Here is a 21,357-nt window from a genome sequence, read left to right as displayed (position 1 = left end):
ACCCTTTCACTTCCCATTCCCATGCAGCCCAACCACAAAAGGCTTCTCTTGAAGGGTTAATGCCCACAGCAGGGCCTGCTCCAGCTCTACGTGGCATTTTGGTTTGCCAGTTTTTACTGAATTGCCAAAGATTACATGAATCAAAAGAAGCAACTCTTGCCCCATATCTTCATCTTGGATTTGTTCTATTTTTTGAAAGTGCTAACGAGCGAAAAACTTTATTTTGAAATGAATGTGTAAATCAGTCTGTATGCCAGTCTGTATGCTTTCCTTCTACAGTATTTGTTTTGATTTAAAGGAAACCCAGTGATACAATTCTGCACACAGGTGGCAACAGCAATCTGCAGATTTTCTGAACTTCTGGACTGGGAGAGCTTTCCAGTTCCTGAGCTTGGCTCAATTTTGATGCCTCCCTTACCTGCTCCCTTCACTTCGCTGCTAGAAGCAGACTGCAGGCCTATGTCCTAGCAGGACCTCAGCTGCACCCACAGCACGCACCCTGTCCAGCTTACCTTACCTTACCTCTGGTCAAGGTGTCTTAGACTACTCATACCTAACTTTTAAAAATTAAATGACACTACTCTTCATCTACTCAAATGATCTAATTGACCTATTATTCCAAAATGAATTCTAACAATGCTTCTGGGAGCTCTCCGAGTATCAGCAGAATAACTGTGCTGCTTTGCAAGTTAATGACACATTCCTACCCATTTTTTGTTTTCCAAGAACTACATTTAGGTCTTGCATATTTCTGCCCGATATGTACTACCTCAAAGGAATTTGAGATAATAATTAGTTTCAAATTTATAATTTTTGTATTACTGGGACAGTATTATTTTAAAAGAATCAAACACTTCATAAATACATTTTTAGATAAAATTGCAACCACACTGCAGTGTACAACAAAAAAAATGGAAGCTATAGTTTGGTTCAATCAGAACTGGGAATATAACCCCAGCACAAGGCAACGTGATGCTGTCACTAAGATATATGACAGCACCTAATACCATTGTTTTCCCCAACCTGAAAGGCCTGTATGGAGCCAATTTTTCCACTGTTTTGGCTTTTTAGCTTACGCCAGAGAAACAGCTCCGCAAATAGCCAGCTTTGAACTCAAATAAAAAAATACAAAAGAGCTTTCTGTCTTTCCAGGCTTCACACTAACACACACTGCACTCCAAAACCACGCAGCGATCTGGCCTGGTCACAAAGCACTGCTTGGCTGATTTTCTAAGTATATCCAGCAATCTGCAACATACGCACAACAGAGAGATTTAAATGAAGTGCAAGAAATAGACAAACCCAAGAGTTGTTTTCTGTTTCAATTGACGATATTACTGCCTTGGGACATATGGATTTTGGAATAAACTTAAGAATCTTGGATTTCAGGTCAGATGCAGAAGGAGCAAAGCAATGCACAAAGATAATGTGTCAGAATAAGGAGGGTTTTGCCCTCCCTCACAGCTGTCCAGCTGTATTACATTCTCCAAGGAGCCTCCTCAACCTCCCAGTCCCCAGGTGACCACAGATAGCGTGACAGTACCTCAACAAGACTACAGAGGCAAGGAATATGCAGCTACTGTTCAGACCAACTAACTATTGCAACCAAGTGGAACTGCAGAAAGCTGTCTTTCAATGTAAGCAGCAGTAAAAATAATTCCACAAATGTATGTTGTGGGCAAATTTTTTTCAGTGCTCTTTCACCACACACACAAAAAAAGTCTGTATCTTTTATTGACATATATGTTCCTTTTTACAAGGAGCTCCAGTGAAGCCTACAGCCAGCACAAAGCAGAACTTTGCAGCCACAGTGCTCTCAAACACATCAGACTCATATTACCTAAAACAAATATTGGTCAAAAAGGAGATAACGTTTAGACATTTGCTTTAAAGTGTAGCATCCTTTCCACCTGCCACTGCAGGCCGCAGAAGATACATTCTAGTTAACATACTACTGACAGGATGACGAGAAAGCTCCTGTCAGACACTGGCCAGCCGGGTGTTTGAGACAAAACGCGCAGCCCCAGCTGACTAGTTAGAGAAAGGCTGGTGAGGTACAATTACAGAGGCATATGACAAGCTTTCATGCTTGAGTGACTTGAGAACCGATGACATGGCTTTAAACAGCAATCCTTCCTACCTCCGGTCACAAAACAGCAATAAGTCAACTGATGCACTGTTGTAAAATCATGATTTATTCCTTTGCTTTGAATACATGAGAGTATGGTATGATGTTCTGGTAGACTACCACAGCAGGTGCACTTGGGGCCTCAACATCTAGGGCCTGCCTCCAGCATGCATAAAATCAATGCTGTAGTTCAGCCTTCCTGCAAAAGCCTTCCCCGGCACTTTAATAATTGATCGTAGATTGAATTAAAAAATTATTTGTACTGAAATTCTTACAGCTCCATACAACTAACAAGAATACATGCAGATGTTGTGATGGGTGCTGTGTAAGAATATACAGTATGACATTTACAAAAGGTCTTCCTTTTACAGTTAAAATGAAACAACTAACAGCCACCTCTGTGAATAAATTAATTCCTTTGTTTCATTCATTCTTTCATTTATTCCAAAGTCATATAATTTGTTTCTCTTTTATAGTTTACTGTTCAAAAGCAGAAATGGTAATTTTTGCTACAAACAGATCTTACAGAACATAATCCTCAGGCTAGCTGAATCTATCTCACTCTAAGCCTCAAGCAAGCTGTGAGGTTGGTGATAATCACATTATTAAAGTGGTTGGAAAGTCAAGCTAATAAAAGAATCAACAGTTAGGACAAATAATGACCCAGAAGCTATGACAGAAAGGAGCAGTGGGAAGTTTCCACTTATATCTTTGTAGTAATTGGTATGACAAGTAGACAAAGATGTCCACCAAAGGAGTTTTTAAAGGGGGTAATAAACACAGAAAATCAGTTTAAAGAAAGATGTAAAGAATACATTGTGATTGTAAATATGAGAAGATGCATGCTTGGCTGAAATAAAACATAAGCTGAAAATTGAATCAGAGCACCTCTAGATAAATTGATAATTATCTTTTGTTTTAATTAAAAACACTGTACAACAGCTGAAAATGGTAAATTATTTCTGTTTCTTTTTCCACTGAAGTAAACCTTTTTAAATATAGCATCCACTTTCTCCCTGCACTGATATACTTCAGTATAACGAAAGCATGAAATTCATAGGACAGAGACGTCAGACTTAAATATGGTTTTCTACTCTTCCCTTCCCTGCCCACCCCACTCCCTCAAGAACAGTGAGGACAAACTAAGCAAGGCCTTGAATTATGCCTTTTTTCTTTCTTTTTTTTTGTTATCAGTCACTGCCCTGAGATAGTGAACCGAAACAGAGCTGATAACTGGAAGGTGACATCACAGCCCAGTCCTCATGAACTAACATAAACACTTGGTATTCAGTTAGCCCCAAAGATAAGGCACAACTCCCTTAACAGAAACTTGTACTTGAGAGCACCGTTTTTGAAATAATTATCTTTCTAAGTATCAAGCTGTAATTTAGAAATATTAAATTGCATCTCTTGCAACACAAAGTACCAGCCTGCTGTGTTTTGTACACACAATAGCAAAACAGCATAAAGCTAGCACATGTCAATGTTCACATATATTCCATTCGCTTCTTTGTATTATATTAAGCATTCCAACATTTTGAAGTATCATCTTATGCCAAAAACATATTTAATCATTCTTGGCTATTCAATTGAATTCTTCACTAAGAAGTGTTTAATTTGCTTTTTAAATTATATTGTTCTGTAAAGAGGCAAGCCTAGCATAGTTCTTGTTCCGTTTATGAAAGAGTTTAGTACGTTCTCATGGAAGCTCCTGACAAGCCAGCTCTACTCTTGTTTTACCATACCTCACTGGTGTAAGGGAAAATTTACCAAGCGCTATGTGGAAAAATGCTACATGACACAGCAGTAATTTCATTTAACTATAACTTATGTAATGTTAGCACACTAAAAAAAATAACCAGAAGGAAGTGAAATTGATGTGCTCTCTCTATTCAGACTTGGTCTGCACTCTACTACTCACACTTACAGCTTGGTGACATCTCTCAGGACATCCAAATGATACTATGGAAGTCTGTTATCACTACCTATCCTCATCCAGGAGATTAATATAAATTATTTTCAGTGATGACTATTACTTCATGAAAAGATTTGGAATAAACAGCTGAATTTTACCGAAGTGAAAGTTTCTCACAAAGACTGTATTACATCTGTTAATCTGTAATTGTTTCTAAATAGTTTGGAATCTGACCATGGAAATAAGGTAGTCTACATCAGCCCAGTGTAATTCTAATACTGTCTCTCCTCTTGTCATATCATAGCAACAGAGACCAGCTGAGATGTTGAGCCTAAGAAAAACAAGTCTTAAGAGGATCCAAATGTAGGCTGAGAGTATGATTGCAAATCCTGTGAGGCAGACTGATGCATGCCCACCTGCAGAACCAATCTTCCACAGGCACAGACCTGCCAACGCAATTCCTATTTCCTCACTACTGGAGCAGTAAAAGAGGTTTGACTGGGGCATCGTTACAGTTGAAGGTTTTTTACGGTGTATTTTGTCTTTCATTTTTTTAATACCAAGCTGTGTCCCAAACTGGCAAACTGGAAAAAAAAAATCCATGCTTTTGCCACATTGCCAGAACTTCTACTAAGGGCTTTCCCTTGAAATTGCCTTCGCCCACTGGAGTAGTCCTATTATTGTATTGTAAAGCCCAAATTTTCCGCTAGACAGTTCCACAGAAAAAAGAAAAATATGGAAATTTCATAAGATAAAATCTTTAGTGCCTAATAAAATATATCATAGCCTAGTAATTTGAAGACTGATTATATTCATTCACGCACTGCTTTTTAGGTTTTATAGTTGATCATTTGGCCTCTGCTTATATGACCCCAGGTTTCCTTCATTCCCTAAGCATCACAGGGTTACTTAGTTCCATATTCTGCAAATCACCACATCATGAGGCACTGGCCTTGTGCATCCCCTCACTACAACAGCGATTGCAGATTCAGGGACCTAACATTGTAGTGTTTTGGAAAAAATTAGAGGGGGAGGGGGAGGGGGAGGGGAGGGGAGGGGAGGGGAGGGGAGTTGTACAACTCAAAAGAATTTAAAGTGGTTTTATCCACTATCTGTAGTCCAAAAATTCTCACTCCTTATATACACACACACCACACATATATACTGGAAATTAGCACCTGCAATTTTTTGAAAATGTTAGTTTTTAATCCTATATCCAACCTTGTCCCTGTGTGTTGAAAATAACTGTTCATCTATTTGGTAGAAGAATGAGCCGTGTTCAGGAACAGAACATTGACTTTCCACCACAGAAACAGTATTAAACAACATGTTTTATGAGGTACTTTTGAAAAATGTAAATTAAGGTATTTTTACCGACTGAGCATAACAGGTTATTGCATACAAGTTTGTACAAGATTGTGTACAAGTATGCTCTATGACAAAAGTTGGTTATAAAGTGACAGTCTCATAGTAATGCAAAGTGAATCTTGGCAATATATTCAAAACGCAGGGTATTTTAAAGCCACATAAGATTCTGCAAATAGTAAAACAGAATAATGCCTGAATATTTAGATATACTTTCAAAATGAAATGCAACGCTCTTATCAAGCAGCCTAAAGCAGGCATTAAAAAAAATAATGTGGACAGTACCCTCAAACCTTTAATAAAAAATAAAAAAATAAAAAAAAAGAAGCAGCAGCAGCTATTTTGAGTTGTACGCTATTATAAGTCTGAAGAGCTGCTCCAAATCAGAGCTATTACAGTATGCACTCCCAAACCACTCTATCAAAGATGAATCTACCTATTACCAGGTTAGGATAGCAGCTATTATTATGCCCCCTTGATTTCTTTCAAGTAGCTCCAATGGAATAAGCCACAAGTGAATAATAAAGATCTTATAATAGCCCTTAAGAATTCTTTTTAGGTTAGAAGGCACAGAAATGAACTCAGGAGAGTTAAAGAACTCTCATCTCCTGATAAGAAAAATAATTAACCTGACTTAATGTATCTGAGTAGGTCTTATATAAATCAGACTTTTGTACTTCAAGAGCCAGACTAAAACCATATATCAGAGAAGTATGTAGATATTGTCTTATAAGTACACATGGAACATATCTAAAACCACAAAGGTCTGTAGGTCATTTTGTGAAATGTTCAATATATTCTACTTAAAAGGAGATGTGTGAAGTACTTACAGTGCTTAGTTTGCTAGAGGTAATAATGATTCTTCTCTCGTGCAACATACTGGCATAAAGTTGCAGCATGTTGTTCACATCCACAGCAACAAAATATTCAGTAAGGTTTCTCTGTTTAAATAAATAAGATGTTAACAATATAGCAACAGTGTTGGCTAAGAGGAACATTCATATATTACTTCAAAAATTTTGACCAATTAGTAGAATTAGTAGGTTTAAAAATACATATATATATATATAAAATATGACTTAGCATTAAAATTTATATGCTCTAAAAATAATTGACTGAGTTTTAAAACCAATGGAAAACTATATTTTGCTTATTTGATTATGCTTCTAAATTTAGATTTGTATTATTTCTGTATCTGAAGAAATAAGAAATGTATATCAGTAGCCACATATGCTATTAAGATAACCATTACTTCAACCCAGGAAGAGATCCCCCACCACAACAATAACTGTTCTATCATAGTTATGATAATAAAACCATAATATTTTTGCCTGCTCTCCTGAAGTCAACACATTTTATTCTACTTCAAGTACAGCAAACCAGCTTGTTGGGAGGGAAAAAAAAAAAACAGCAACAACAGCCAGAAGCCCTGTTAGAATGTAGTGGGTCTACCTCTATGGGGTTTAATGAAAAGCAAAGCCACCAGCACCTCTTATTCACAGTTCAAACAACACAGAGGAGGGGGAAGAAGGGGGAAGTGAGGGTAAAAGGGTGGAAATCTCTATGCTCAAGCTGAACTTCACAGTATTTCTGCATGGCATATGGCCAAACATATAAATTCTGAAACTCTGAAAATGCCAAAACAGCCACCAGCAAAAAAAAAATGCCCAGAAAAACAGCAAATTTTTGTACGTGTTGGAAAACATGTATGAAAATATACCAACAGACCTCACAACATAGGAAGCATATATCTAGTTTATCTACCTAATTTCACGTATTCTTTACCATACACCTGCAATCAGAACAGTTCCCCACCTCCTCTCAGAAACAACACACCACTGAATGTTAATGTAGGAGACCCACTGATTGCAAGGACCAACCCAAAGAACAGTCACACTGCCAGCCTGCACCAGATGTGGGGTCGACACAGGGCAGCAAGGGATTACAGCCCCAAAAACCAGCGTGGGCACGACAAGCGGGGTAAAGGCCCAAGGGGAGCGCAAGCGCTCCTGCGCCATGGGGCCGGGAGGCGGCTGCGGCCTGCAGCACCCCTGGCTCGCTGCCCTCCGCGGTCAGGGAGTGCGGTGTGGATCTGAGCTGCCGCTGAGCAGCTGCCGTGCTGGCTCCTTACAGAGATGGACTGGGGGAAAACCTAGCCTTAGTGAAAGGCTGGGTGATGATCAGAATGTTGACCTCCTTTCTGGATGCATTTCAATATTAAGTGAAAAAGTTATTGAAAAGAAATGACAGAAGATCCAGTGACTGAACCGGTTTCACATAAATTCACAAATGGATTATTAATTCAAAGACATGGAGTACGGAGTTATTCTTGGTCCATGCTGCATAAACTTTTGGAAGAGATGAAAGCGAGAGCTTTAATGCTACAAATACAGCATTTAGAAAGAAACTGTGGTCCTTCAAGTGCTACCTTTAACCGATCGTCAGCGGCCGATGCACCATGATAATTTGAGTCCAACTTATCTAGGACACCTTTTAACATTTTAGTTGATAATGATATGCTGATTCTGTGTTGCAAAAGTTGTGGTAAAAAGTCTGCAATCTTGTACAGACCAATGTTGCTTTGGGAGACAGTCAGTTATTTCTGCATTAGAGCTGTAAAGTTACTGCTTCTGAAGTTTGTGAAACTTAGAACAAAGAAAAAGGAAAAGCCATTTTACTACTGATTTATTATAATTACCACATCTCTTAACCGCCTACTTGTCCTACCCTCCGCTAGTATCAATCCATTTTGATCATTCTGGAAGGATGGGACTTCCATAAGCAGAGTAAAAAATAAGTATACGAAGGCATCTTGATATTTACTTTTCCTTTCTCCCACAGAATCAGCAGAGTAAATCCACAGCAACACCATTGTAAGATCCTCAATCAGCCAGAGACTCAAAGTGAAACCTTCCCCCTTTTTCTTCAAGATGAACATATAAAACACCTCCTAATTCCCAAAGCTATGCTTTAGTAGAAGACCAAATAATGAGTTTGAATATGAGATTTTTTTACAAATAGAAGAATTCACTCTATGGGGTGAAATCAATGAAAATAAACGGCCGAAAATGAATCCCTGTCCTGCCCCAAGAGCCCCTGCACTATGGGTCCTATCTTCTCAATCCAGCACCTTCCTGTAGTTGTCTGGATTGCAACAAAGGCCACGCATCTCCACTCAGCCCAGGCCCAGGCCTGAGCTGCACCCTCCTCGCTGCTCATGCTCCTCTCGGGTTTGGGTTTTCCCAGCCTGTCCTCACGTGGCTCCTCTGCTGCCCTTCCCTGCCTGTCCCACGTGCACCCCAGGGACAGTGTGGTGCTGTACCACAGCGACCCCACCGCAGCTACCGAACCATTTAGCTTTCGGGAGGAAGCCACCGTGTCAAAGTGTAAAAATGCAGATCTAGATAACCATATTCAATTCCAGACAATGCAAAACTGGAAAAGCAGGAAGTTGGATAACACCTAATTAAGTAGCTTTTATCTAAACACACCATAGAGGACAGGGTTTGACATCTTGCATTTGCAGTCTACTGGCAGCACCATCAAGGATTTATCAGCCACAGAATGCAAGTCTTCATTAAAAAAGTAACAATAATACCCTTGACTGGTGCACGGTTACCACCCAAATGCGAGCAGGTACAGCATGTTTTCAGAAAGCCTGAAACAATGCCTTCTTACACAAAAAAATAAACTGCATATCTTGATAACTGTATTTGCAGCTTAATAATGCACCGTTTAAAGGGCAGGTATTCAAACAACACTAGCTGCACGAGTAGAATATGTTTTGCATATATAATCCTCATAACTGCAAACAAACTGAGTAACTATGAACAAAAGGCAGATATAGTGGTGTGCTAAAATGCCCTGTATAATGCTGTAATATTGGTTAACAATGAATGCAACAGTAACCTTACTAGCTAAAGGTTATAATAATATACATTAATCATATTCTGAAAACAGTCCTAGAAAAAAAAAATCTCCTATTGATAAAAGCAGAGTTCAGCCCTACCCACAGAATGAGATTTATACTTCTCCTAAATATTTAAAAAAGAAACTGCATACTTACGCTTTCAGGGATTGTTGGCAATCCAGTTATATCAGGAGTAATGAAATACGAGTGCTAATCAATGGAGAAAAATAATTAATAATTTATGTACACAGCAAACAAAAAATATTTCTTTAAAAATCCAGCATTCCAGCATTTAGGATTTCCAACCCCATCATTGTTTAGCAAATAGCCATTTTTCCAACAGTATTCTTACCACTACTAGACAAAGAATTAAGCAGATCAGAACATGAAATGACAATCTCTGGGTTAGCATAGCAGACAAACCAAATGAACAAATCACTGTGCTGCAGTTTTGAAATAACGCTAAAATTAAAACAGCTTTAAATGTTAATTCAAGCCTGAGAACAGCATTGATTAGCTTAAGCATTGATTTTACAGTTGCAAATACAAAAAAAAATGTTAATGGACAAAATGTAAATTTAGAATGGGTAAGGAAAAATCATTTACATGAAAGTTAATTAGAATAGAAATATTATTACTTAATATATGTTCTTATCTCTTTCCAAACATCTTTGAATCAAAAATGTGCTAACAGAAATCCAAGGTCTGACAGCTTGACATTCCACAATGATTTATGAAAAACATTAGTAATTTTAGAATCTTAGTTTGAGGCCATTTAGAATGTAAATATAAAATAAACTGAAAACAGATGTAATTTAAATTATTCTCATTAATCCAGTGCTCTTAGTAGCTATCAAACATGGATTTAGTTCAGTAATTTTAAGACATTTTTGCATAATTAGTCTAAATCTTGAAGGACAAAAAATCTTAAGTGCATACTAAGCAAATGTGATAATTATTGGATTTTTATCTTCTGTTACTTTTTAATGTTTTTTTTTTTCCATTTTTCTTAAACTGTTTTCCTTAAGCTATGCACTGCTATATGATGATTTATAACACAAACAGTCCATTTTCAAGTCAAACTTGAAAAACATACACTAAAACATTAAGAAAGTCTGTAAGATATTGTGTCTTTTGTTCAAGCAAAAAAAAATATTTATTAATACGATCAACTCTGTGTAGGAGGCTCTTATTAAACCAGCTTGATGCATTTAATAGAAAACTTTCTCCATAGATTAGGTCTTCTGGCAAGAGTTTAAAAAAATAAAAATAAATAAAAATAAAAACACTGGTTTAAAAAAGGCATCCCATAAACATCATAGCATTTACACAATTAATATTCCAATATATTGTTTTGCTTCAACAGAGGAAAAACATGTAAGACTTTTTTCTCTAATCAGGAATAGGAAAATATTCAGATTAATGCAATGCTTATATTCTTCATAAGTATGGTGAGAACAGAAAATTATTTCCTATACATAATAAGGTCACAGAAAATTTAACAAAAAATTTTCTGAGTAATGAATTTAATAAGTTTCAAAAGCAATTACTTATAATTAACAAAGTAGTAATATTTCACTCTTTAAACAGAAAAGGAAGTTAGAACTATGAGAAGCAAAGAGGCATTACTGCAGTCATTAAGAGTCATAAAGCAGCAAAAATAACGTGGTATGGAGTCCTTGCACATCTTTGTGAACTCCCCTAGGAAGCATGACTTTGGAAGAGATACTAAATTAACGGTTGCTGTCCTGTAAAAAGTTTTCTGTAAAAAGGGACACTAGAAAATTCAATTTTTGTTCATCAGTTTAAGGGTTTGATTTTGGTTGTGGGTTTTTTTGATGAAAGGATTACAACACACACGTACTTAGCTCTGAAATTAGGCTGATTTAAACAGAATAGGTACGTTAATATTAGACTGCTTTTTTAGGCTATAGACAACAGCAAAATTTCCCAAAGGACAAGTATAAATAAGCCTGAAATCAAAAGAGATACCCTATAGCAAGTAATTATTTCTTTCATTGCAATAGGTTTTAGATAGTGCCTTTTAAACTCACCGATACAAGACAAGGCTGTTTTTTCAAAACTTGCTGACTTGCAAAAATCATCTCTTGGTTCTTAGGCAACATGAGAGAAAGATTGAACAATTGACTTTTTAGCTTTTCAACAAATAGACCAAAGCTGACTCTAATGCTTTCCAAGTTTAAAATATTGGCTGAAAATATGTTTTATTTTTTATATTTCTCCCCTATTTGAATTCAGACTTGACTTAGCTAGCTTTTCCAACAAAAGAAAAAGCACTTGTCCTGGCCCTCCATGGGTAAAATAAAAGTGAACCAAATGATATTTAAGCTCTGGTTTCATTACAAATCTCAGCTGTGGAGTATTTGTTACTTGGAATGCACTGTGAGAAGAGAACATGGTCCTCAACTGGACCAAGTCATTTTGGTGTCCTCCTTACCAAGAATTACTGGGAAATACCATGTATCCGGATACCGGTGCAATCATGCATGATTACATACATGTAATCATAACTTCTATTGTGGTCTGCTATTTAAACCCCACTTCGGTGTCCATGAGCCTTACCCTGCATATCTGAGTAAATGGGAGGGAAGAATCTTTTAATTCTGCATCATGAAATTTGATCTAGACTCATCCCGGCACAAAGAAAGGCAAACTCATGGTGTCATTTCTACAATTATTTTTCAGACCGGAGCTTCTTTTTAAGTCTATTACCACTGACTGTTCCAGTCTAGCCTATTTATACAATATACAAGGAGCCAGATAGGGACGTCAATATAAAAAGTAGACACACAAAGTTAGAGTTGCAAGTGGCCATAAAGATTTCCCTACTCCCTGCAGCACTGAGCATTATGAAAACAGATGCCTGTAGATCCAAAAAACCATTCTGTTTCAAGGTAACCTACTCCTTCCTGCTCATCCCTGTCTGAACCCACAGTATTTGCTCAACTGTACCTGCAGCCAAGTATTTGGCAAGGGGCCTGCATTTAGATGATCATTGTTCAGCTAAAAAGATTACAAAACATTTTAATGGAACAAACTACTTGGGAACAAGAGACAGTTGAGAAAAAAATAAAAATCAAACATTAGATAATATTGAAACACAACCAGCAAGCACGAACTCTATTGCAAGCAATTTGTCATCCCAGTGTTTCCAGCTGTATCTACCACAACCTCCAAGGCTCACAACATTCATTCTGAGGTAGGCAAGCTCTATGCAAGATGAAACACACACTGACAGCAGTAGGCAGCAATGCTTTGCAAGAAATGAAACAAAAATAATCTTTAAAATTTCTCTATGTCCAACCAAAACACAGGAGAATTTTTAAAGCATGTTATGAAGTATTTTAGGGTTGCCAAATTAGAATTGGTTATAATACTGCAATTAATGATGGCAAAATAGTATTTGGTATACTGAAGGGCGCTATAGACTAGTATAAAATGATATTTTGTAGTTCTGAAAAAAAAATTAATTTCTGTTACTTTCTGAAAATTAACTTAAAAACATTTTGGCATCAACAAAAAAAAAACAACAAAAAAAATCATCTGTAGCTTTAAAACCAAGTATATTGTTCCGGTGAAAGACAACACACAAGACTGGAAGGACTTCTAAATACAAATATTGGATTAGTACTGGTCAAGGAAGAAAAATATTAGGGCTCTACAGACTAGGAAAAAAGGAATAGCAAGGAAACTGAAATCTGAAAGATTAAAATAAAAGCGGCATGGTTTTAAGCAGCAAGAGTAAGCAACTACTGGCAGTGGAAGCCTCTCCATTTCTATATGCCCTCCTAAGAGGGCCAAACGGTTTTCTAAAGCCTGCTCTTACTTTACGTAAAGTACAGGGCTCAGTTCTAAATTAAATGGATTACAAGTAACAGGAAATGTCAAGATAAATAATCTAATGATCTTTCAGTATGTAAGGGAAGACTTTATAAAAATCACTTCTGTGTCTTGCAACTTGATAGCTCAAATGAGTCGTAGCTATTTGTGCACATTTACTTGTGTGTGCAGTCATTCTGGAAGATGGGAAAGAAGGCAGCTTACATAGATTCGTGTCCAGTCTTATAAGTCTACCTACTCAGACACGGGAAGCAACAACACAAATTCTGTTTTTCATGATTCACAGCAAGAGAAACCAAAATTATCTACATGAAACAGCTGGAAGCAAAAAAAGTAGTTCCAGCACTGCCAGACCCCGCTGCTGTTTACTTTTTCATCCATAGAGCAAACCTCAATTTTTTGCTTCTTTATGACTGACTTTAAGAGAACAACTTCAGACAGAGACAAATTCTATTCTGCATAGGAAAAATGAAAGGTTAAAAAGGCTGTCCAAGCCAGTTAATTATAGGAAGCAATGTAAGTTTACTATTTACAAAGGTGGTTTTTTTTGTTTCAACCATAGCTGCTATTTTGTAGCAGACAATAGAAGTAGGAATAATACAGAGAATACTTACCACACTTAAACTGACTAAAGCATTTGCCTTTGGCACAGGATGGCTATACAATGATTTTAACAAATCATTTGAGTCATTTTCCTATAGGGAATATTTTTTAAAGGTGATTAATTGTCATATAATAGAGAATAATTACCATTTACAGTACAACAAGCTATATATAGATGAGAATATACATATTCATTTAATGAATTTAGACATTACAACAAAATATTTCCGCACACCACTAAAGCTTTCTGACCCATCAAAACAATTTCCTCAGCATATAGCACAACACACACTTAACCTGGCATCTTAAATTGGTTGTAGTAATAACTGCAGTGCCAGAACTACTGATCAGGAAGCAGAGGAGAAAATGATTCCTACCCCAAAATTCTGCCAAATACAACCTTAATAACCATTTTACTGTTAGGGCCAAAGATAAAAGTTCCATTTAAAGATTCAGTACACCATTCATGAGACCATAAATAGAGAATACATTTAACTAACCCAACTAGCACCTAACTTTCCTACTGCATTTTCATTTTACATAAAAAAGTCATCATACAGTGCATTTGCTATAATGCACCATAATTGCTTAATCTACAGTTCATCTATTCTTGAAACGTCATCTTTTCCAATCTACAGCATACAGCAAACTACTGATGCCCCCCTCTCCTCCTCCCGAATTACAATCTATTACTTTAATATAGTTAAGGTAGAAAGGTATGGGTTTAATGTTCTCAGTGAAACAGATGCCAGTATTTCCCTTCCCGTGTAATCCTGGAATATGTCTAATTGCTCATGAATATGCAAACTAAACTATCAGGATTCTTCACCAAATGTTGCAAGCAATTTTGTCTTGCTAGTTGAGATGACAGAATTACGAGAGGTAGTTCTTAGTGAATATGAAGGGTGAAACAGTACATCATATTTTATGCAGTTCTGAAAAAAAGTGTTTGTAACTGATAATCAGATAGTTCTGGAGATCTACAGTTTACAATCAATACATCATACAGTTCTCCAGTGATGTGACACTTTGCTCACACTTCATCCAGGACTTGTTTATGCTAAGACTGACACTTTATAAAGGTAGATTCTCAGCAGCTTTTTAAGATTAATGTGGTATTCAAGTGATAGGGGTGGTTGTACATTCAGATTGTTTGAATTTCAATACAATGAATTTAACGACTTGCTTCTGAATTCTACCAAAAAGATTTAAAGAGTGTAGAATCCCCTTATAGCACTTGAAATAGTGATTATGATTACAAGGAAAATCTTTAACACAAAGAAACAGAATATGCAAAATTACCTGTTCTTTAGCCAAATAATCTGCCAGGGTATTTAAGAGCTTATAGTATACCTCAAACCAGGGCAGGTAACTAAAAGAGGAAGAAAAAAAAACCATTTGAATAAATTATTAGTGTATTTTTCCAGTGCTTATGAAATACTACTATAATTAATGTGACTTGCACTTTTTTTTTTTATTTCTACATACAAATGAAATGCATATAAAACTTTTCTCCATGAATTTCAATTTGATGGTGCATCACTGACAGATAATACTACTAAAGCTATATTTCTTTACACTGTATCTATTAAACATATCTATTTTGCAAGCCTCTGGTTTTGCTTTGTTTGTTATAAAGCTGATGTCTGAATACTTCAAATGCATTAAGTATACCACTTCACTTTGCACAATAAAATGGACAACGATTTGAAGTTCCACGTAAATGTAGACTACTAGCTCATATTTTTGCTTCTCGTTATTCTAAACGCATAAGAGCTCACTTTAAGCATTGTCAGACAGTTTCAAATCACATTCCTACTACCTTTTGATGTTACAAGTTTCAGTAGCTTTGTTTGCAACTTTACTTGCAGTTTTGAGATTCCACATTCTGTTGTACCTGGCCAGACTGCCCCAACTGCTGCTTCCCTGAAGACTGAAAACCTTTTTACTTGGGCAGAGCCAGTACCCCATACTTGACAAGTTGTGCACTGCTAAAGAATACCACAGATGTCACATCATAGACAAGAATACTGGTCTCCCAATAAAGTAATTCGTATACATAGAAGCAAATTCTAAAAATGTGAGCCTTCACCAACAGCTCACAGCACACTAACACGAGTAATTACCAGACTTAACACAAGTCCACAGCGCATATATGCGCAACATTCCCAAACAGTTAAACAGAATCCAAGATAAATATAACATAACTGAAGAGCATAAGAAGAGAAACCCAAACATGGTGCCATCATTTCTATTTTTTGTACTCTATTTACAGAACAGTTACCTTTAGCTGAGACATCAACAGAGACAGCATGCTACAGAACCACATAATAACTACTCAAGCATTTGATACAGAAGTAATAACACTTTTTTTTTTTTAAGAACTTTATCACAAAGGACATTACCATGAATAGTATAATATTAGTTGTTCATGATTTGACGGGGGTGGGGGAAGAAATAAAGCCTGAAACTTTTTTATTACATTTTATACCTGTACGTAACAATACTACATATTTGGTTGTTTAGCACAGTGTAAATCCATGGACATAATTCCGGCGCATTTTTAAAAGCTGTAATGCATGCTGTGGTTATACCTTGAAATGACAAAAACGTACTTCAGGAAACATTAGGCTAATTGCAACTGAGAAGCCCAGTATGCACAACCTAAACGCTTTCCCTTACAGGAAAGGGAAAGCTGCTATGGGTTGGTTCAGAAGCCAAGGCTACTCCTGCCCAGTGAGCAGAGTGAAGAGGTACATTTTTTTCTAACACCTCTGTTCTCAGTAAGCAGCTGCCCAGGCTTTAGAAATAGACTCCAGTTCTTACAGCAGAGAAAGAGAACAGCAGACATCTGATTTGGGAACATGATTATAGTTACGCATTTTATAGCAGTCTTACTTTGCTATCTTTATAAATGCCTAACTGCTAGTTCTTAAAACAAAATAAAATAATAATAATCAGAACCATCACAAATTTACTCTTGCAAATGCAAATGAACACAGAGGCAACAACATCTTTAAGCCAGTGTATTCATATCTTTATCACACTTTACCATACACTGTAATGGCTAATTATTGAAACTTGATCAATCTCTTTAAGCTCACAGACATTTCTAATACTTGGTATTGTTGACAGTAGTTCAAGTGTGACATTACTGCATCTGCTTTTCAGAATATTTGTATATAATCGTAACATTTACTTCGTTGCACCTGCATATGGCCACTCACTGCTTACGGGCCTGCTACACACCCCTGTAAAATACTCACTGCAACAGCTCCTAAAACAACTCATCTTGGAGTTTTATTCCAGCTCAGACTCCTGTTCTGTTACCTTCTGAAATCACATTAGCTTTATCTTGGACAGGAAAATAAAACTGCAAGAGTCACTGAACAATTCTATCAGTCTCGAACTGCAGCAGAGGTCAGGACACAGCTCAAGCATTTTGTCCGAGGTACAAGATTTAAATTGCAAAATACTTTCATAACACTGGACACAAGTAGTTTACGTTATCTAAGAACTTGCCAGTGTTTGCCATGACCTCAGCAGCAGAAGTCTATATTACCCAAGCATATTTCTTTCTGCTGCAGACTATTCTAAAATCTTATCTGATCATTCATTTTTCATAATGAGTATTTATGAACAGCATGCTATAAAAATAAATGCTCCTACTTCGATAAAATATTAACCATATTTCTTTCTTATATCTATGATCTCAGCTCCCCTCTTACTTTGAAAAGAAAAATTAAATGCAATTTTTAAAATACATGCCCAACAAGGACAAATTCATTATTTGAAATTAATAAACCTGAGCACAAAGCCAGGGAAGATTTTTATTTCATACGGTTACGCCATGCTGACCAGAGTACTCAATACAAGAACTCTTTCCCTTGGCAAAATCAGGCTGATGATGCACTTCCATGTCTCCACGTAACAAAACCACAAAGAAATATGTTGTAAAAACAGACTACTTGAACATAGTTTAAAAATGCCAGTTTCCTTTTTGAGCTGAGATACTGGAAAAAGAATTGCTTCCAGCCTTATAACCACAGATATGAGGTTAATATAATTTCAACATGCCACTTAAACCTGAAAAATTAAGACCAATCAAAACAAGTGCTCCATTATATTCTATGGCATGAAACCAAAGACCACCAAAATCTGTCCTGTTTTTTTCTCCCACATCTTCAGCTCTTACAAAGCATAGTTCAACTGCAAAAGTTTATGCCAGTAATTTTAATTATATTGTTTTACTGTAAAAAAAAAATATGAAGACCTAATGCAAAGCAAACAAGTTCTTATATTTTTCTTTTATGTATTTACTAATTGCTATTATTTCAGTACAATAAAGAATTGCTACAGTTGTTGTTTGCAAACAATAAAGTGTGTGTTTGTATGTGTGTACACAATGCATCTCTGCTTTTAAAAGTAAACAAACACAGATTGTGTTTGTTCATAATTCAGACAGCTATCAGTCAGGAGGGATTTCAGATTCTCAACGCAAAGACCAAATATAAGCTCGTTTCATTTTGAAACATCTTCATGGCTGTCAAGCAACATTCTTTTCCTGTTATATCACAGGCTGGTTTTGCAAGCACTTGTATTAATAATCCCATTAACTTATTTGGACTACTCTAGTAAATAGATTTATTCATAGATGAGCATTCCCATGATTTAAGCTTTACATCTTTATCCAGTAAGTATATTGCATTGGATAAAGTGCTGTATACAGGACTTGTGTGCGTGACAGAACAGAAGCATTAGGGTAAAGGAATCTTCTCAGCTTGTTGTGTTGGCAAAACTTGCAAAAATTATTTAATCTTTATTTAGCACAGTAGAACAAGTCTATGTACGGAAAAGTCAAAATATCCAGTGACATCTGTTAAGTTGGGTAACCATTTTTTTCAAGCACGTCAGTACAGAAATGCACTCTCTGCAAAAATGGCTTTAGAATTGCTGAACTTAATAGAGGAGACCTGTAATATATTACTGCTAACTCAGAACTGTCACACTAACATGTACCTTAACAGTGGATAAAATCAAAATTAAAGTCTGTTACTAGAAAGATGTTACTGTCGCACACATTCATAAAATTATTTATGATTGTTCTATTTTATAATGAATTAGCTGTCTTAAAAAATGTCAAAAGGTTATCAGTGAAGCCCCTTTGCAGTCGATAAAACTGAGGAAAAGCAGGGCTTTAATGTATCTAGAAGTGTAAGGTTCAAATAAAAATAATTTAGTTTCTTAAACTATGAAAACATCATTGGCTTATTGAGTGTTGTTTTTTTTAATTGCACACATTGTCTTTGCAGACTGCATGTTACATCCAGTACTCTTTTGAGAAACAAGCATATAAGACAAACATACAACAACTTCATATTCTTATGAAGTTGCCACAAAACATTATTCCCACAATAAGGTAAAATATCAAAACCTAAGCAGTATTGTTTTAAAAGACATCTATTTCCTGGTTTAGAATACAGTGGTCTTTATTTAAGAGTACAGCCACTGCCTGTCATGAGAACACGAGCACAAGATATTTCATGGCTAATTAGAAACATACTTAACATTTTCTTTTAATCCAAATGAGCCACAAGGCAGGAGCTCAGACTTTTATTCAAAGTCACGCATAACCCTTGTTGCAGTAAGTAGACTTCCACCTCACTTGTGCTTCTACTATAGCTCTGATAAAACTTTTACATTCATGAGTCAAAGGTTAAATAAAGGAAAGGAAATGTTTTCTGTCAAATAGTCAGGTAACCACTAACAGTCCTGAACTATCAGCAGGAATCTAACTTTTAGTAATCAAATAAAACTAAGGAAACTGCCTTTCCGTAGCTAAATGTCTAATGTCTAGGGGCTACTTTTCTGTCTGGAAAATTGACACAAAATGTGTAAAATTGAAACATTCTGCTTCTAAGGGATTTGCCTAAAGGAAGAGTGAGAAACTTTCAAGCGTGGTCTGAACTGAAGAACTACAAAGGCTTACCACATAAACCTGTCTTCCTTATTAGAGCATTTCATTTGGAAACGTAGGTGACAATTTTACAGTCGTAAAATTAATGAAACCTAAGACTGAAAATTTTAATGATGCATTTTCCATTTCTCTAGATACATAAGGGCAACCTCAAGATTCCATCAACAGTTTCAAGATTTTAACAAAACAAATTTCGGTCAAATTATTTGAACTTTGTATTAAAACCATTCAGACAATTCAAAAACAGCTTAATGTAAATTCACAAAGTATTATTCCTGCTACAAACAGCAGAGATATACAGAAACAATACCAAAAGATTTAAGTCTCCTTGTATTATTCAGAAATGAAATCAATGTTTCTACTTTGCCACTTCAAATCTGAGCTGCCAAAATTATTATTTAAATTAGCATATAAAAAGTAAAATTAGAAGAAAAGACCCTGTATAGTATATGAGTATATTACAATATTCCTGCTGTGGTACCTCTTGTTCTTAAGGGGCTACATGAGTTCAATAGTTTGTAGAGATGGAAGAGGTGACACAGAGGGATTCACACCGAGAGCTTCACAAAGCAGCCATGCAGTTTGAAAGAGAAAAACAAACTAACAAAAAGACTTTCAAGGAATCACACATAACTTCTGGAGAATTATCCAAAATGTGTTTTCTCATCTTACTGTGATTATGCACTCATTTGCATTTTGAAATTGGCAACTGCAGTCAAGTTACGTATGATCACTTTAGAAAATACTGTACCACGGTTAAATTCTTCAACTAAAAATGCCTGGGATAGCTACATTGGAGCATTTTTATTTAACTGTATTCATGCTTACAGAGAACTTGAACAGAACATTCTGATTTGGGAGACAATTCTTTTCATATTGTTCTTATACATGTGTATATAAAATGTACATATGAAATTTCTCTGTATGTTTTACAAGATGGGTGTATATTCTGATTTAAATTCTCCAGTTTTAAGTATGACTATGTGGCTGCAAATTCAAAATTGATTTCCTTAAATTAATGTTTCAGATAAAGAAAGAATTTTAAAGAGATAAACTACAAGAATTAACCTCACAAGCAGCTTTTCATTGGTGGTGTAAAATCTGAGGACAAGCCTTTCCTTCCCTTTACAGTTGAGAATCCCACTAACCAGTTCAAATCCCAGTACTTTAGCACGCCTGGCACAGGTTAACATATGACATAGTACCATTCTCAAAAGACATTCAGAAGAGAGAAGCCATCCTGTTCCCTACTCATCAGTCTGCCCCAATTTTTATGGATTTCTTTCTCATCGCTGTGATTGGCTTGTTCCTGTTCTTCTTTTCAGAGATTATAAATTAGATTTCAGTTACCTACTGCCATTTAGTTAAGTCTTCTATACTTGACTTTCTCTAGTTTGTCTTTGTTAAAGCCCCAACCAGCAGTGTGAATGTATTCCTCTTCTTAGTGGAGATACACAAATACATGCATATGGAGATGTGCAGATGTGCAGTAGTTTGACCTGGTATTTCTGTATGCCTGCATCTGTGTGTTTATATAAAGTCCATGACTGTTATGTACATATCTGTGACAGACACAAGTAGTTTGAACTGTTCATACA

At 36.1% G+C, this 21,357-nt stretch overlaps 1 protein-coding gene across 2 annotated transcripts in view; it reads right to left on the bottom strand.

Moving 5' to 3' along the window:
• DENND1B (DENN domain containing 1B) overlaps nucleotides 1–21,357 on the bottom strand; it is a 159,299-nt gene that overhangs the window by 70,501 nt on the left and 67,441 nt on the right. Inside the window, exons 6-10 of one of the 2 annotated variants that reach the window (XM_035537601.2) lie at nucleotides 15,085–15,154; nucleotides 13,794–13,874; nucleotides 11,373–11,432; nucleotides 9,475–9,528; nucleotides 6,239–6,349 (exon numbers count right to left, since the gene is read on the bottom strand). In XM_035537601.2, coding sequence (XP_035393494.1) covers nucleotides 6,239–6,349; nucleotides 9,475–9,528; nucleotides 11,373–11,432; nucleotides 13,794–13,874; nucleotides 15,085–15,154 — 376 coding nt within the window. The remainder of the gene's footprint in view (nucleotides 1–6,238; nucleotides 6,350–9,474; nucleotides 9,529–11,372; nucleotides 11,433–13,793; nucleotides 13,875–15,084; nucleotides 15,155–21,357) is intronic. The other variant, XM_035537603.2, reaches the window with a different exon arrangement.

Source organism: Cygnus atratus, chromosome 8, assembly GCF_013377495.2.
Source record: "Cygnus atratus isolate AKBS03 ecotype Queensland, Australia chromosome 8, CAtr_DNAZoo_HiC_assembly, whole genome shotgun sequence".
Classification (NCBI taxonomy): domain Eukaryota; kingdom Metazoa; phylum Chordata; class Aves; order Anseriformes; family Anatidae; genus Cygnus; species Cygnus atratus.
The sequence above is the reverse complement of the archived record's forward strand: the minus strand, read 5'-3'. Positions and strand labels throughout refer to the sequence as shown.